The 16330-nt window shown below is 43.8% G+C and overlaps 1 protein-coding gene across 1 annotated transcript in view; it reads right to left on the bottom strand.

Annotated features, from left to right (window-relative positions):
* Window positions 1-16330, bottom strand: part of LOC119452129 (putative ATP-dependent RNA helicase TDRD12) — a 215813-nt gene that overhangs the window by 175481 nt on the left and 24002 nt on the right. The window contains exons 4-6 of the mRNA XM_049665961.1: window positions 10018-10106; window positions 7673-7720; window positions 1746-1865 (exon numbers count right to left, since the gene is read on the bottom strand). Coding sequence (XP_049521918.1) covers window positions 1746-1865; window positions 7673-7720; window positions 10018-10106 — 257 coding nt within the window. The remainder of the gene's footprint in view (window positions 1-1745; window positions 1866-7672; window positions 7721-10017; window positions 10107-16330) is intronic.

Genomic DNA, 16330 nt, shown 5'->3' with positions numbered 1-16330 from the left:
GAGCAGCTTCCAGCACAGTTATTTTTATTTTGGAGCAGTTTAGAGCAGGCCAATCTCAATTTTGGTGGAATAGTGGAATATGGCAGCGCACTTTGAAACCTCGGATGAAACAGAAAATAAACCAGCACAAAGCACACAGTAGAAGCACGCTTTGTAGCATAGCGTACCAGAATATGGAAGAGTGGGTCGAGCGGCGGCACGGTGCATGTTTTACTTAACCTAAAGCCGAAAACCATAGGTGGAACTACAATCGAACAATATATTATCGCGCCGACGCTTATGATGATATTGGAAAATGCTCTCAAATTATGCTGTCCAATCGACGCGCTAACAATTTCTGGGTCACCATTTGTCACCGCATACCAAGAGAGTCATCTGGGCCATGGTGATGATGACCCAGAGAGCCACAATCGAACCTGGGCTGGTATAACTTAAAACTATTCCAATCTGTCTTTGTTGCGATAGCAACTATATGGACACTCCACGCGCATTTCTGCCGTCGTCGTGATGTTCCGTATAATGTCCAGGGGCAATACCATCTGCTGTGCACCGTATGATGAATGTGCGAGTGAAAGAGTGCGAGGGTGAGCCGACGACGGCTTCTAAATCTCGCATATGCAAAGGAGGAAAGCGGGGAGGAAGCGTGCCGTCTATGGTCGCACGCAAGGCACTGTGGGGGGAGGAGAGGGAGGGGCGGGGGGGGGGGGGGGGGGGCGTTCCCTAACGGCTGCTGCGTATGGCACCGCAGCGCGACCCCCATCTTGAAAACGATCTGCGATGGGGACAGAGTACGAGTGCTCATAGCTTTGTGCGAACGGTGTTTTCACCGCTTAATTCGCATTGAATCAAGAGGCAGCACTAAGGTCAATTCGCTCACTGCTGCCACGCTTCCTCACCCCAGTGTTTTAACAGCGAGTTTCCGGGGTCATCAAGTTGTGTTCATATTTGCTTGTGCATGCGTGACACCATGCTTGTTAATGTAGTTAGTAAGTGAATGTTTGCAAGTTTATACGGATGATAAAACTACTATCCTTACTTCGTATAGCTGTTGACTAATTTGTTATATCGCAATCGATGCTTCGCCTTTCGGGCGAAACTGCGACTTTTTATTTTACATCCACCATTAGCCCTTCGCGAAATGCTAAAATGGCTCAGGCCTCTTCCATATGGGCATAAAAACAGATTGGCATATTTTTACGGTATGCTGGCTCTAGCGACGGAGGCGCTCATCCACTGAACCCACTGCAGCGTGCGCCTCACTAAAATCTAGTTTGCTGGCAGCACCCTCAGCTAGGGAGCGCCGCGCCACACGGCCCACTCAACTGTAGTCTAGTACACTCTAAATACAGCCGCCCTGGCCGTTCCGACAGCAATGAGAACAGCCGGGAATGGCCGCGTGCACGCCGGCAACTTGCCGGATCCGCCGAAAAGTCCAGTGTCATAAGCGTGAAAGTCATGAGAAGCTGTGTGGAAGGCGCCGTCGGGCGGTCGGCGGAATGTGACCTACGCATTCTTTTTCGGGGAACGAATCCCTTCACTGTTCACGGCCACTGCCGGAGCACACATGCCGAAGCTGGCGCAGCGTGGCACAATTTCGATCAATTTTCTGTGCATGGCGCAGTTTGGCGCAGGAATCTGCATTTGCATCAAAATGGCGCAGGAGTCCCAGTCCCTGTATGTATAATAAAAATTCACTCTTCAGTTTCACCACTATGCGCTATTTTTATACAATAAATTGTGCTTACAATTTCATTGTAATGGATGTTGGGTCAATTGTCCAGTGCACAGGCTTCAGTCCAAGAATTGAAAATTCAACACATTGAAAGGGCACGTCAAGAATCCTCTCACTTGGCACCTTGCGCAACCTGTCAGAAAAGAAAATTATGATAAAGTTATATAGATGCAGGAGCCCTCAACGAGGTGTGCCAATGTTTATATTTAACCAAATGAAAATTTTGCAACACAAAGCAAAAAAGAAATATTAAAAAAGAACTAACCGGGTGTGTTTAGTTAAGCACACTGGTCCATGTCCACCGGCCCCTTTTAATTTCGCAGGGAGAGAAAAAATTCCTCTTGGCTTTGCCAAAACAATTTTTGAGTCTCCACTGTGTCACAACTGGTTCTTGCGAATTGTGCGAAAATGGGACTTCTATGAAATCCCAGAAAAAAAAAAATATTGTAGCTGCGGCTCTGAAAATATTTGGCGACGTTCTTGAGCTCCAACAGCCGCGACTTGTTACACGTGATCAGAGTGTGCAGGCAGCAGAGTTAAACGAGTCAACACAATCAGCAGCCGAATGGAGGAAGGTGGTGAATCTCCCTGCCATTGTAGCTATCTCGCAACAGCTCTGCTATTCCCCGCCTTTTTTTTTTTTCATGCAGCCCGGTTGTAACGATGGAATCTTCGTGGCACTTAATTATTGTTATAAGTGAGTTCGACTGTACTATGTACAGCATGCATTGACAAAATGTTATTACCTCGCAGTGTTGGTGCTGTTATTTTAAAGGGGAAAAAATTAAATACAGCACATTGTTTAGAAATGCTCAACTAGATTTTTATTCGCTCCACATGCATTAAAGTCAAAATTTTCCAAGAGCGTTGCCACAAGTTAGATTAACAAGTGTGCTAAATAAAATTGCCGACTGACATCAAATGCTAACCAAAAATGCTTAAGTAAGGGCATGTCTCCAAACTTGCAATAACTTGAAGAAAAAAAATTTAAAAAAAAGAGCATCTTCAATTTTTTTTTAAGCTCTCCAGAATTAAAGCCAAGTGCATGTCCTAACTCAATCTGTAAAAACATGTTGCATTATTTTTGTGATATCAGAGTTATAAAGCCAGAAAAATGGGCAAATTGATGTTATTACCCTAACCACGGTAATGAGCAAGCACGCTGCTACAGTTGCCAGTGCCATTATTTTTAGGCCTAAATGTATTCTGTTGTGGTCAAGAAACAACAAATTGACAGCCAAAACCAAAGAGCTGCCTTAAAGTGCGAATTTGTACATGTGCTTGTTTGTACACATTGTAGTTTTGTTCCTGGCGAAAGGAATTACTGGAAAACTTCTAGAGGTGCACTTGAGCCGGGTTCTCGTTTGAAACTGCTTGTTCAGCCCAAATGTACGCCGGGCATGAGAAAGGCAGCGGAGCGAGAAAAAGAGAGTGGGTCCAGGGAGAAGTACACAGGCACAAATGTCAGCGGGCCATGAAGCTGCTATGGGTTTCTTGATCTCGTTGAGGCGATCTTGAGGTTTTGGTTACATGCGGTTAGGGAAGCGTTTTGTGCAAGGAGTCAGCGGTGCACGGAGCAACCATCATGGGGAGTGGCAGCCACATGGATACTACCACTACAAGGGTTCACAACACTTCTCACACTTAACAGCGCCATGATGGGTAATGACTCCTAGTGTGAAGTTTTCTTTGTTACGCTGGTATCACCGAGCATAGAATTTTTTCTACAGGCCAATATTTCTTCTTTCTATACACAAGGCATGGAAGCGATTCAATGAGTCTTTCTGCGATGCTCTTATTTCGTACTGAATGTTTTTCTTTCACTCGGAAATCTTTTGCCCTGGAGAAACGCTGCTGAGAAATATTTCTGCTTGATACGCTTCTATTACGCTCATTATGGCAGCCATCAGCTGCAACTTTTGCAGCCGTAGTTGAAAAGCAGCTTTTATTCCCATACTTGCTTCTGTGGAAATTCGGCTGTTCGTCCAACAAGCAATTTGTGATGCTTTGGATTGACATGCTTCCACTGCCACAAGTGCCAGGACTGAATTCCAGGCACAGGGCGAACGCACAGCCAGTTCTTTGTTTTTATTTCCCTGAAAACTTTCAAGTCTTCACTTGAAAGGTGAGTCAACAACACATTCTGTTGTTTTGTGTTTAGAATGTCTACCATATCTTTTGCACATTTAATAATTGATGTGGTGGGGCTGCGGAGGCTATATAGGGTTGCGTGGTGCTTGACGACACCCCCAATCCCATCGCAAGCGTTCTTGCCGTGCCATACTGCAGAAGATAGTGATTTAACCGAGTGGTATTTGGTTCTCGTAAATTTGTGGAGCTGGCATCTGTTCTTGAAATGACTCGGTGTGCCATCACTGACGTACATGACATGTGCATGCATATAAGGGAGCAAAGTCCTCGAGCCACTCGTCCACCTTTACGACACCGCAGCATGTATGAGCAGAATCGTGGCTGGTGTCATCGCTGATAAGAGTGCAACTGTGTGTTCCTTTTTTAATTGTGATGACGCATATGAATATGGAAACTCGGGTCTTTTTGTTAATGATACGACTGAACTTCTTCGGGCAGGACGATGGTCCAGTTTTCAACGAAGTCAAAATGGAGGAGGAAGCAACCTTTCTCGAGGGATTGTTTTGCTCCACTTATGGCTTCGCCCCGACACGCCGAATGAACTCATGCGGCACCCATTTCTTTAAGCACTCTCAAAGGCGTTCCACAGAAGCGTCAGGACTTATTGATTTTTTAAATCAAATCTCCCTTCTCACAGGTTGCGAAAAAAAACTTGCTCTTCTCAAACTCCTAGGTTAGGCACCGTAAGAATTTAAGGTGTGGGGAACGAGCCGCACCGGCACACAAAACACTGATGACGGCAGGTCTCTTAGTCAGATCACGAAGATCTTCCGACCTTCCTTGTCTGGCCAGTGGCCATTTCTAAGACCCGTGCACTTAGCTTGGCATGGGCACATTACGTGCAGATGCAAACTTCATGAGATAATATGCATACCACACATTTGGACCTCGGAGAGAACTTTGCAAGTCCAATGCCTGTGTCAGGCTGAGCCGCTTTAAACAGATGAAATGTTTCACGTACGGACCTGGTCATTAGCCATTTAGAAGTGTACTTTTTCTGTCCTTCTGAAATAATTCCAAGACATCTTTCTTGTTTGGGCTTTGTTGGAAGCAGTTGAGCTCATACTTAGTGTAGTAGTTCACTGCTGCCTAGATCTGAGGGTTAAGCCTCATTTTGATGTACAGGCCCGGACTTAAACACCCCCTAAGGGTGTCTGCATTTCCTGATGAGGTGCCAAGTTGCGGATGGAATCAGCTCTTGAATCTGTTGGTGGGAGAGATTCACTGGGAGCAGCTTCAAGAGGCAGCAACGTTCATGGTATGAATCGCAGGACTCGAGCGGGTCCCTCAGGTTACAGAGCGACTTGTGACGTGTTGCCAGTTTTAGCCGAAGCACAAGGTTCCTTTGTGGTTCCATACGCTGCAGTAAGCACAGCATAAATTTGCCCTGGAGACGGCACCCTAGATCTCTGTCTTCATGCGCCTGGCGTACGACAATGTCGTTTCATCTTTGCCGGCATCTTCAGAGGTGATTTGCCTGTTGAGTGAACGAATATGTTTAGCTCCTCAACAGCGTTTGATCAGGAACAAAACTTTCGTCAGGCTCAGATGCATCTGGAGACTGCACAGTGATCTGTTTGAAGCAGCTGATGCAGTTCTGACAAAAAAACACAAGTTTTTCAGATGGAGATGGCTTCTTCTGGCATAAGCTTCAGTAACAAGTCGATATCCAAATCTTTCACACTCCGAAAGTTCCACTTATAGATAATTTTTTTCTTATGCCTGTTTAGATAATCAGCTCAAAACACTCACTCTGCACTGTACCCCTCAGCCAACAATCTCGGGGGAGTACAAGACGGGCACATATAGTCACATAGGTTGCTCAGTAGAGGACTGCTGGGTAGTCGACAAGGAACGGGCATGATAGCCAACATTCTGTTGCGACTTTGACCTTTTTGAAGAATATAGAGCTGTTTCTTTTTTTGTATTCTTCCTTTCCTACAGTACGGACCAGCGCAGCAGGGCTTCAAAAGTGCCACTTGTACCGGTGCACCCCGCCTGCGTAATTAGATTAGCCCCATGCCATGGGCAGTGATAAAGATCTGGTAACGGATCTGCCTCTGCCTACTCCTTTATGTGGTGCACGCAGGCTCACATACACGCAAGATGTTGAAAGCGGGCCCTGCAAAGCGTGCGATTGAGCATTGCAGCATGCTGAGTAGCTGGGGTGAAGTTTTTGCAATTTGAGCGAGAAAACGTAATAATTTGCACTTCAATATCAACAGCTTTTTCCAACCACAACGGAACCCATTTACGGCTTAAATATAATGACCCTAGCAACTATGGCTACATGCTCATTTCTATGGTTAGAGCTCAACACCAATTTGGCCACTTTTCTGGCTTTATAACTCGGAGCTTACAGGTTGAGTTAGAACACGTGTGCTTAGCTTTAATTCTGGAGAGTAAAGAAAATTGAAGATGGCCTTTTTAAATTGATTTTTTAAATATTGCATTTTTAAAGACATGCCCTTATTTAAGCATTCTTGGTTAGTCTTTGACGTCACTCTCAGCAATTACATTTAGCACACTTGTTAATCTAAGGCAATGCTCTAGGAAATTTTGAAAATTATGACTTTTATAACGCGGAGCAAAGAAATCCAAAAGTTGAGCATTATTAAACAATGTGCTGTATTTGCGATATTTTTTCTTAAAATAACAGCACCAACACTAAGGTAATAACATTTCGTCAATGCCCGCTGTGCATAATGTGTCACCAAAATTTTACAAACCCCCAGCTACAATACTTTTTGCAAAAACCAGTTCCAGCTCAGTGGGGACCTGAATTTTTTTACGAAGGCCAAATTTTTTCTTCACTTTACTAAGATTGATTTTGTGGTCCCGGAACTCGGACAGCAACATATATGTATATATATATTTTTTTTTAATTAAAAGGGGTTGGCGGACATGCACCAATGTTCTTAACTGAACACACCCAGCGGTAAAACAACACTTAAAAAAAAAACATACTTTTCAGAAATAAATCCTGTACCCCTGTGAGATTGAAAAAGTGTCACTCAGCACTAGTGTCATTTGGAGGTTGTCACATAAGAGAGTGTAGTCACACCGGCTGCACAGTACAATTCATGGCAAACGAGTTTAGCGAACTCATTGAACTTCAGCCACCTCCCTTGAAGCCTGCAACTTCGACAACATCAGTTGTAAGAGTAAACAAAAACCACAAGAAATAAAGAAATTAGCCTTATTTTCCCACATATTACTCAAACTATGCTCATTTAACAAAAAACAATTTTGCATTTCCGATTCAGCAGCTGCTATCACATTCTACCCAGCATGTATTAGTGAATCACAGTATTTCTCAGGAGTGCAGAGTGGCTTTCCAAGCAGTTTCTGGAAACAGGCCCATTCCTCATAATAAAGAAGCAACATTAATGAACTTAAAGGATGCTGAGGGTTTTCTGCATATTCTGTGCGCTTTTTGCAGCACTCAATCGCCAGTGTTATCAATTTCACTTGGTGCGGTGAAGTGCATTCATTCAAAGTGACACTAAATTTGCCAGTCTGGTCATGGTATGAAGTAGAAATAACTCTGTTTAAATACACTGTAAGCAAATTCAAAAACATATTTACACAAACACATCGGCACATAACACAGAATAGAACTTCAGTTATGAAGCTGCACTGTCAACTAAGTACCCTCCACCCAAGTACGACAAGTTACAAACCAACAGCAAATAAGACTGACCACAAAATGACTCATGAGCATCAGCATCACCAACCCTCCAAAGGTGAGACTACATACACAGCAAAATGAAAGTAAAGCTCACATACACTTTCCGGTCCACCATGAGCGTCTCTCCATAGTCAACCAAGAAGACCCTAAACAATAAAGGGAGAAAGTAAAAGTATACTGTTAGGCTCCTTTAAATTTATATCAATACTAAAGCACAGCAAAATACTAGTTCAAAAGCCTCCAAACAAAGCATTTTAGATATCCTCGAAGCTACAGAGTGAACTATTTATATTGCTTTTGTAAAATTGCTCAGAAAATGTAATGTAAAAAATCTAATGAATGCAGTCGGCTCGTGAGTAAGACACATCAATGTCAAAGTTTTGTGATCAGAGCACCAATAGTAAGTCAGAGAATGCCATTATGTAGTCAGATTTACGATCTCAAAGTATAGAAAGATGATTGGAAAAAAATGTCGACAGCTGTTCCCAGTAAGCTCAAGTTTTGATTAAGAGAATTACATGGGCCAGTTGGTTGCTGGCTTGATGAAACATGGTTATAACGGTGCGTTTGGGGACGGGACACACAAAGAATGCACGAAGGACAATCGCCGTCCAAGTTTTGACTGAGTAGTTTAACTCCTCTGCCATTTTCATAATGCTTGGAACAAGTGCAGCTTCAGAGAAGCGCCAACTGCGGCCAGCTGTCCTTTATCATTGCGCTCGTCCAGCAGCTGCTTGCACTCGACAGAGAAGATCGCAATGACCTTCCTACTTTAAAACCAGTACTAGAATTTAAACACCAACCTAAAGAAATACAAAAGGAGCAATCTGGAGATCTTATCTGACCTGATCCAGAATGCAAAGTTGAGCAAAATGCAACCGTCTGCTGATATAAATGCAGCCTACATTTACCTCACAAAGTAGAGAAACTGCTTCACAACCTGGCATGGGCACAAGACAGACTACCGCCTTTGTGTTTTGTACCGAATAAAACAGTTGTGTAGGGGTGTCAACTTCTGAATATCGAATTGAATGGGCAATATACATAAACGTGCATTTTTTTTTTCAAATACTTTTTGAATATTTCAAAACGTCCACTGCGCTCAAATATACATAGAATTGGAGCAAAAGTACGGTAAATTTTAACCCACGCAAGCATAGATATAATACATGAGAACTTGTGTAGAGGAGCAGGCTATGTCACTTAAGTAGCCATACTTTACAGGCTATATTAGGATCATTGGCAACCTATGAAGAGCCCTGTGCATATGAAGAAACTACTTGCTTGCTCCTAATGCTCCATTTGTGCTTTCATTAAACAACACTTCATAACCTACTAGGTAAAACAAAGTTGCTAACTTTAAAAATACCAGGACGTGAACATCGTTTCATATTAATTGTGATAACGGCTGTCCATTGTACGAAAACTATTATAAATTTTTCGATATTCGATCTGAAAAATCACTATTCACACAGCCCCGCAGTTGTATGCCAAACAGTTTCTTTTATTAAGGTTTTCTTGTATATTCTTAGTTTCTTTTGACATTTATGTTTTTGGAGATATGTAGTGTGTATATATATATATATATATATATATATTTTTTTTTTTTTTGAGATGCATACAAAATTGTCTTTAAAACTTCATTTAATTCTCTACAGGTCGGTGTTATCACTTGGTAACAGTACTACACTCTACCTGGTCACCAAGACCCACGAGCTGTACCAATGCGCAGAGCGGGCCTTTTTGGCAGTGCACTTATTCTTCAATGTTGTTAGTTCCTGCTTTCTCCTCTAGGAAGCAGTACGTGGGATTTTCTATCCAGGTAGTAGCACATGCACTCGTCATCTTCATTTCAAGATTTTTTTGCCATCTGTTTTATGCCTGTCCTATCTTTAGCAACACTAAAATTATGTACAAAAGCCGAAAGAAAAGATGCATGCATGATCCTCATTTGAAAATCTTGCTATTCCTTATGCACAAGAAGCACACGAATCCAGCTTCGTGACGAGATGGTAACATGGCGCAATAGAGCATAACATTTTGCCTACTTGTGTTGGAGGTTGCAATTTCCCTACTTTTTTTTGCATTCTGGCTGTTTCTTACCTACAGGCATTCTATTCCGGGAACTTCCTACACCACAACGAAAACTAAGCATGTTACAGCAATTCTTTCTTTCAATTTTTTTTTCACAAAAAAAAGATATTTCCTCTTGTACTGACCCTAAATTCTGGCAATGCAAGTTCCTAAATCCAGCTTTTCACAAACAATGAATCTCTGCATGAAACTTGCAACCGTACATCCAATCATGCATTCAATGCTCATTCCTTGAATTTCGTACCACAGACACATATGTTGGTACTAAACCTTCATAATCAGATTCAACCTTTGAAATAAAACACTCTAGGCTTTTTTGGCAACACCATTCAAATTTCTGTGTACTCACTCCACTCTATAGCCAGTCATGGTGTCAAATATCTTGCGGACACATCCACGGTACCATTGTTTATCTGAAGGATTTTGCACCAAAACAATCTACGAAGGAAAGAATCACATAAAAGTTGAAGCCTTCATACAAGAGAACATTAATGCAATACACATTGTGAAAATTAGTTACACAATCAATGACTGCTGAATTTCAGAACATTACGAGATTATGTTCTGGGGGGGAAGAGGGGGGGGGGGGGGGGAAGATCGCCTGCTGACGAGATACTGGCCAGATGGTTGGTTGGCCATTATTTTGCAACGGCAGTGCACTTGTGGACACATGGGCGAACACCAAAGGATACAAACATTATCTCTAGTGCCAGTCCATGTCCCCGCAAAAGAAGGACAAAAACTAGTTTTGGGCAGCTTAACGAAACTCCCACCCCCTGATTAATAGAGAAGCAGTAAAGATGTCACACATGCACTTTTACATAATAAAATGATATAAAAAAATTAAAAATCAACATATGTGAACAAGTGCACAATTGAGAAAGAAAGATGAGAGTTATGCAGATGTGCTGAGTAATGTAGATGCTAATCATAATTAGCAAGAGAGAAAGAAGAAAAGGAAAAGTGGCAAATACTGCATTATGCAAATGGTCCCCCTCCCCCGATATGGTTCTCTCTAAAGTATTTATGTGACTGAATGATATAGTACAATTAAACCTGGATTATAATGAAATTGACCAATTCCCCAAAAAATTTGTTATAAAGAGGATTTCGTTATATGCAGGTCCAGCTCGTAAATTCGAAAAGAAACACTTACCGTATTTACTCGATTCTAATGCGCCCTCGATTGTAACGCGCATCCGTTTCCCGTGACCAAATAAGAGGAAAAAAAAGTCCTTTACAGTACTGCGCACCTCATGCTTTCATACAGAAATACAACTATCGCTCAAGATTTACTTCCCAACAAAAAACAAAACAGTCCCAGTTTTGAGCGAAACTGGGACGACGAGCGAGCAACACGATGGCGTCGTATAGTGCCACCTAGTGTCAGGCTAGTGAAGTGAAGCGCAGAGACTTGCGCAGTAACCAAAGAGTGGCGCTGCCAGTGCGTTGAAAAAAAAAAAAAAGTTTTTTCTTCCTTCGGCATCAACTGGAAAAGGAGAGTGCCGGCTTGGTGGGCTAGGCGAGCTGCAGCAAGATCGCCGGGTCGAGGGATGCAGGCTTGCCTCGCGCACGCTCGCATGCATGTACACGTGCGCTCGCTCTCGCCTCGCGGTCACCACGAATTCGAGCGCGCCAAGCACGCCGCCGCCGCCGCTTCAGATTCCGTCATGGCGGAGAAGGTGCTTCCGGTTTCTGCTCGCGCAAAAATGACAAAATTTGGGGCAAAATCTCTAGGTTGTTGGCGGGGAAAATTCGTTATTACGGGGGGTCTCCCGCTGCCACTTCGTTACGTAGAGGTCTCAAATACATGTGCTTCTATGGAGTAACGGCGGGGAATAGAAGAACTTCGTTATATCCAGGAATTCGTTATATGGAGGTTCGTTATAAGCAGGTTTAACTGTAGAAATATTTTAGAATCATGTTAAGATTTGTTCAGCAGAACTTATACAATTCGTTCAGACATGTATATTCCAGTGCTCAGAGTGTTGTGTATCATGTGCATGCATTGGGTATTAACTGCATGCGAATTCCATGCACACCATTGAGAAAATTACACACAAGGCTTTAAATATCCTTGGACTACTTTACCACAACTGTTATTGAGCATAAGCAGTGCAAGAAGTGCAAGCTGGTGTTCAACTGCATAAGGCACACGGAAAGGGTAATAATATTGTTGCACAAGGGCTGCTAGAGGCATACTTAAAGGGACCCTGAAACGATTTTGATAATTTTGTACAAATGTAACAAAGACGTTAGAGTACGTCCTTCTGATAATTACCGCATCTAAGCGCTCCACGTAAAGCCGTGTAATTTATTATAAGGTTTTAAAAAGGTACATCGCCCCCGATCGCAGCACGCCAATCGGCTGAGTTTTGTTACCAAGTGACGCGATTTGACCATAACACGTCAGAAGGGCCAGCTATCCGATTGGCTGCCCAGGGCGCGTCAATAAATTTTCACACATTATGGTGAACAAATGTTGTTCTAATAGTTTAGATGTTAATTTGTTTCTATAAAAAGAAAACAACAGAAAGAGAATGCACAAGGACATGTATCACTACACTAAATGCATTTCCGGCCCACAGCAAGTGTCGTCTGCTTGTGTTAAAACGTGCTCCGTGTTGAGAGCTGCGTGGTCAGTGTTGGTCTTGTTCTTTCTTTTCGCGAGCACCCTGGTTCGCCCTTGTTGCGTTGTGGGCTGCAAACGTAGTGATCGGCGACATGTCAAGCTGCGTCATCGTGCACCGCTGCAAGGCAGCAGACGAGCAGGGTGGCTGCAGCGCATCCGTCTGTCGGTATCCAAATAGCACCAGCATCTACGTGTTTGCAGCCGTCACTTCACGTCAAAGGATTGCCACAATAGAGTTTAGCGTGTCCGGTATTCAGGTAAACGCAAGCGCAAGTGTACTGGCCGTTCTACCACGTTTTACGAGATAAACAGAGGGGCAAACGTGAACTGCTTACACGGTGCAGCCACCTGGCGGCACAAAGCTCAACCAAACACACAGCTAATATAGCAGTAACCGATTTTTTTTTCTACTTTGCTGCTGGCTCAAACTTTTGGCAGGAGCGTAATCATGAACACGTTGTCTTTCAATATGTTTAAAATGTTTTACACTTGGTTACAGGAATATTAGCTCTGTATTTGGCTGGTTAAGCTATGCGCCACCAGATGGTTGGACCGTGCATGCCGATCAGGCCGCTCACGTACGTCTACGAAGCTCCTTCATCACAGCGGTATGGAAGGGCTTTAGTTTACGCCTCTGCCTATCCGTCAAAACACCCAGCTCCGCCTGTGGTTACTAGAATACCGGACACGCTCGGCGCTGCGAAAGAAAGCTCGCAACGCATGCTGCTTGATCGCTCTCACTGGGGATCGACGGCCGGGCGGCTAGCGGAGAGTTTTGAAAACCTTCACGCGCTGGCTCCAAGACAACCAGAAGTAGACGACAACACGTCACAACATGACGTAGAGCCAGCGAAGGCGGAGCTTAGCCCCAATCACTCGGCGAAAGAGTTGAGGAGGAAATACATGGCTAGGGAGAAGGTTAACTTGTAATCGCCCGTAGCTCTGTTAATATGAGGTGCTTCAAATAAATTGTGACGTGAATGTTTTACTGAACCGTTTCAGGGACCCTTTATTTCACTGGAATGGTGTTGAGTACGGCGTAGACCGCTTATAATACAAGTCGCGGGAGTTGTAAAAATCGGCGCTATAAGCGGTACCACGTTATAACCAAAGCATGCTTTTTTCGGCTTTTGCTTATGCCAAACGGGCAACCCACCTTTCAAACACAATTTAATACATATTTCACACACATGCAACACAGCACAGAAACCAAGTTCCCCTAAGAAGTGCAGCATCAGTGGAAGAACGCTGTTATTTTCGTCTGGAGACTGGTTTCTACGCGCACGCCCACGCTCCCACTTCTGAAAAAAAAAAAAAAAAGAAGAAAATGCTGCATGCTGCTGTCTGAGAGATTGTGGTTGTGAAGAGGAAGAGGTGCTATTTCCTGCAGCCCTTTAGGGAGCACGACTCAGCTGTCTGCCGTATGCTGTATGTGCGAGTGAAAGCGCGCTACAGACGCGTGCTTTCACGAAGAGCAAACGTACGGCGGATAGCAAACGTGACGACTCGTCGTGCGGAAGGCCGTGGGGGGATGGGATGGAGGGAAGTGAGGCGACGTTTAGCTGCGGCACTTGATGCATACTTTGCGACCAGGCGCAAGGGGAACTGGCGATTCAATCACCCACACGAAAGGAGGAAAGCGCGAAGGAAGCGCGGGAGGGAGGGGGCGCGGCTTTCTCTGCAAGCCACTGCGTACTTTGCGCGGCTGAGGGCTGTGAAGGCTGTTGCACGCACCGTATCTTGAAAGCCATCTCCATACGGCTCTGACCTTTGTATGCGCTGTGCTTTCGCCACTTAGTTTCCATTGAAGTGATAGACCACATGAACCTTCGGTCGCTGCTCCTGCCGTGTTTGCTCACGCCTGCATTTTTGCAGTGGTTGTCTGCGGTCGTCGAGTGCGATCTATTCATGTTTGCTTGTGTGCGCTGACACCATGCTTGTTAATTCAGTTAGTAAGCGGACGTGGCCAAGCTTATACAGGCGATAAAACTACTATCCTTACTCCATATACTCTACTAGTATATTTGCTTCACCTTTCGAGGGAAACTGCGACTTTTTGTTTTCCTTTTCGCCGCTGGCCTCCACACGCACGCGCCCAGGCTCCCACTCCTCTGCGTCTGCGCGCCCGGCAACCACGTGGGCCGTGCTCAACGCCTCCTGGAAAAGGCCGTGCTCCGTGCGCAGATTTCATGGTCGCACGCTTACAAGAACCGCGCTTAAACCAGTATTCTGCTTCACGCGCCTACGCAATAAACGGTCCGCCTATACATTGAGTTTTATGGGAGATATATCGGTGGTCAAAAAAACCCACGCTATAACTGGTCCCATGCTAAAAGCGGTTACGTTATACTAAGTGGTCTGCACTGTATTAGTGACACCTCAGTTTTGCTTCAAAAAAAGTGAATATTGAATGCTCGATAAGCTTCACTGATTGCATCTGTTTCATCTTCACTGTTATCATGTCTGACAACACAGGGAATTATATAATGACACGAAGGTTCCAATGAACATCAATTGTAAGTGAGCACTTGTCCTGTGTCCTTCCTCATCTCTTAATTTTGTGCTAATTCATATCTTTATAACAATGTCTTGTTAATTACACAGTTAACTAATCCCTTACAAGAAGACCATGCACTATATTTGCATAAAATTCCATTTCCGAAATGCCACAAGAGTGCATAATCATTATCAGCAATAAGCAGGTATTGTGTGCATAAATTACAAATTTTACAAAAGAATGAGTACTAACAATATCAGTTGGAAGACATTTAACAAGAACAGCACAAAAGTGCTTCTCTGTAAAGCACCGAAAGATGTTTTATCGATGACATGATTATTCAATGACATAATAATCAACAATTATCAATCTAGGCTCTGGATGACATTACACGCTGTTTCCCGTATGCCATAAGACTTTAGTTTCTTTAAGACCTTGCGGCCCGCCCTTCAGCGAATCAACACTTTAAAAAAGAATAACAAACCAAAAACCATTTATAATCACATTTTTTAACAATTACCTCTTTTTGATAGAGGACTGCAATTTCTTTAGATGTGTTATGAAAATCATACTGGAAAGCAGTAATTAAGTTGTTAACCCTTTGCGGTCCAAAACTTTTATCCACTTTCCAGTCGTTCCGGTCCAAAACTATTTCACTAGTTTCGGCCGCCGCAAAAGAAACCGACAACTGTGGGAGAAAAACTCAGTGTTTTTCAGTTTTTTCAGTTTCAGTTTGTCTCCAAGCCATTTAGCGATACTTGGACAGTGTCTGGAAGTGTTCAAAGCACTCTCCTGGATGCAGTCCGGCATTATTTCTGCATGTTTAGCAGAAGAACACTGTTTCCCTCCTGCCCCCTTTTGTTTTCCGGTCACTGCATACAGCGCATTCCTTGCTGGTTCGGCCGGACATCTTGTACATGAAATGGGGCTTTCCATCCAGCCTTTCTTCGGAGTCCAAACGTCCAGATAGGCCCCGCTTCCTAGCGCGAGCCTTTACGTCCCCCACCAGCTCCTCTATCAGTTTCCTCCGGTACTGCAGGTGTCGCTGCTCTTTCTCTTCCTGCTTCAGGAGCTGCATTCTCATCAAAATGAAGCTGTTTACAATCAAAACTTCTAGAAACAACAACAAAAAAAAAAAAGCTTCCTCCACCACTTCTTTTACTTCCGGGAAAATGCATAATTTGCAGAATAATGATCGTTGTTGTTGCCACCGTCTCAAGTGTCATCTTCGTCACTGGCTTCTGTGGAATCACTTTCTTCGTCATCAGATGGAGGCCCATAGTTCTCTTCTTCACTAAAATCGTCTTCGCTTTCGCTAAAAGCTTCAAAATTATCGCCGTAGAAGGCACTAGGCGAGAAGGCAGCCATGCTTCACTGCAGCAAGCGGTGCCGAATCTGAGCTGCGCACCACTCGAACAATCGAGGGTTTAACCGCATAGCTACTCCATCTTGTGTAAAAAAAGCAAAACCCAAATAAAATCAGTTACTGACTTTTTTAAGAGATGGCACAACATGCATAATGAGACAATGCGC

Source organism: Dermacentor silvarum, chromosome 1 (genome assembly GCF_013339745.2).
Source record: "Dermacentor silvarum isolate Dsil-2018 chromosome 1, BIME_Dsil_1.4, whole genome shotgun sequence".
Classification (NCBI taxonomy): Eukaryota; Metazoa; Arthropoda; class Arachnida; order Ixodida; family Ixodidae; genus Dermacentor; species Dermacentor silvarum.
The sequence above is the reverse complement of the archived record's forward strand: the minus strand, read 5'-3'. Positions and strand labels throughout refer to the sequence as shown.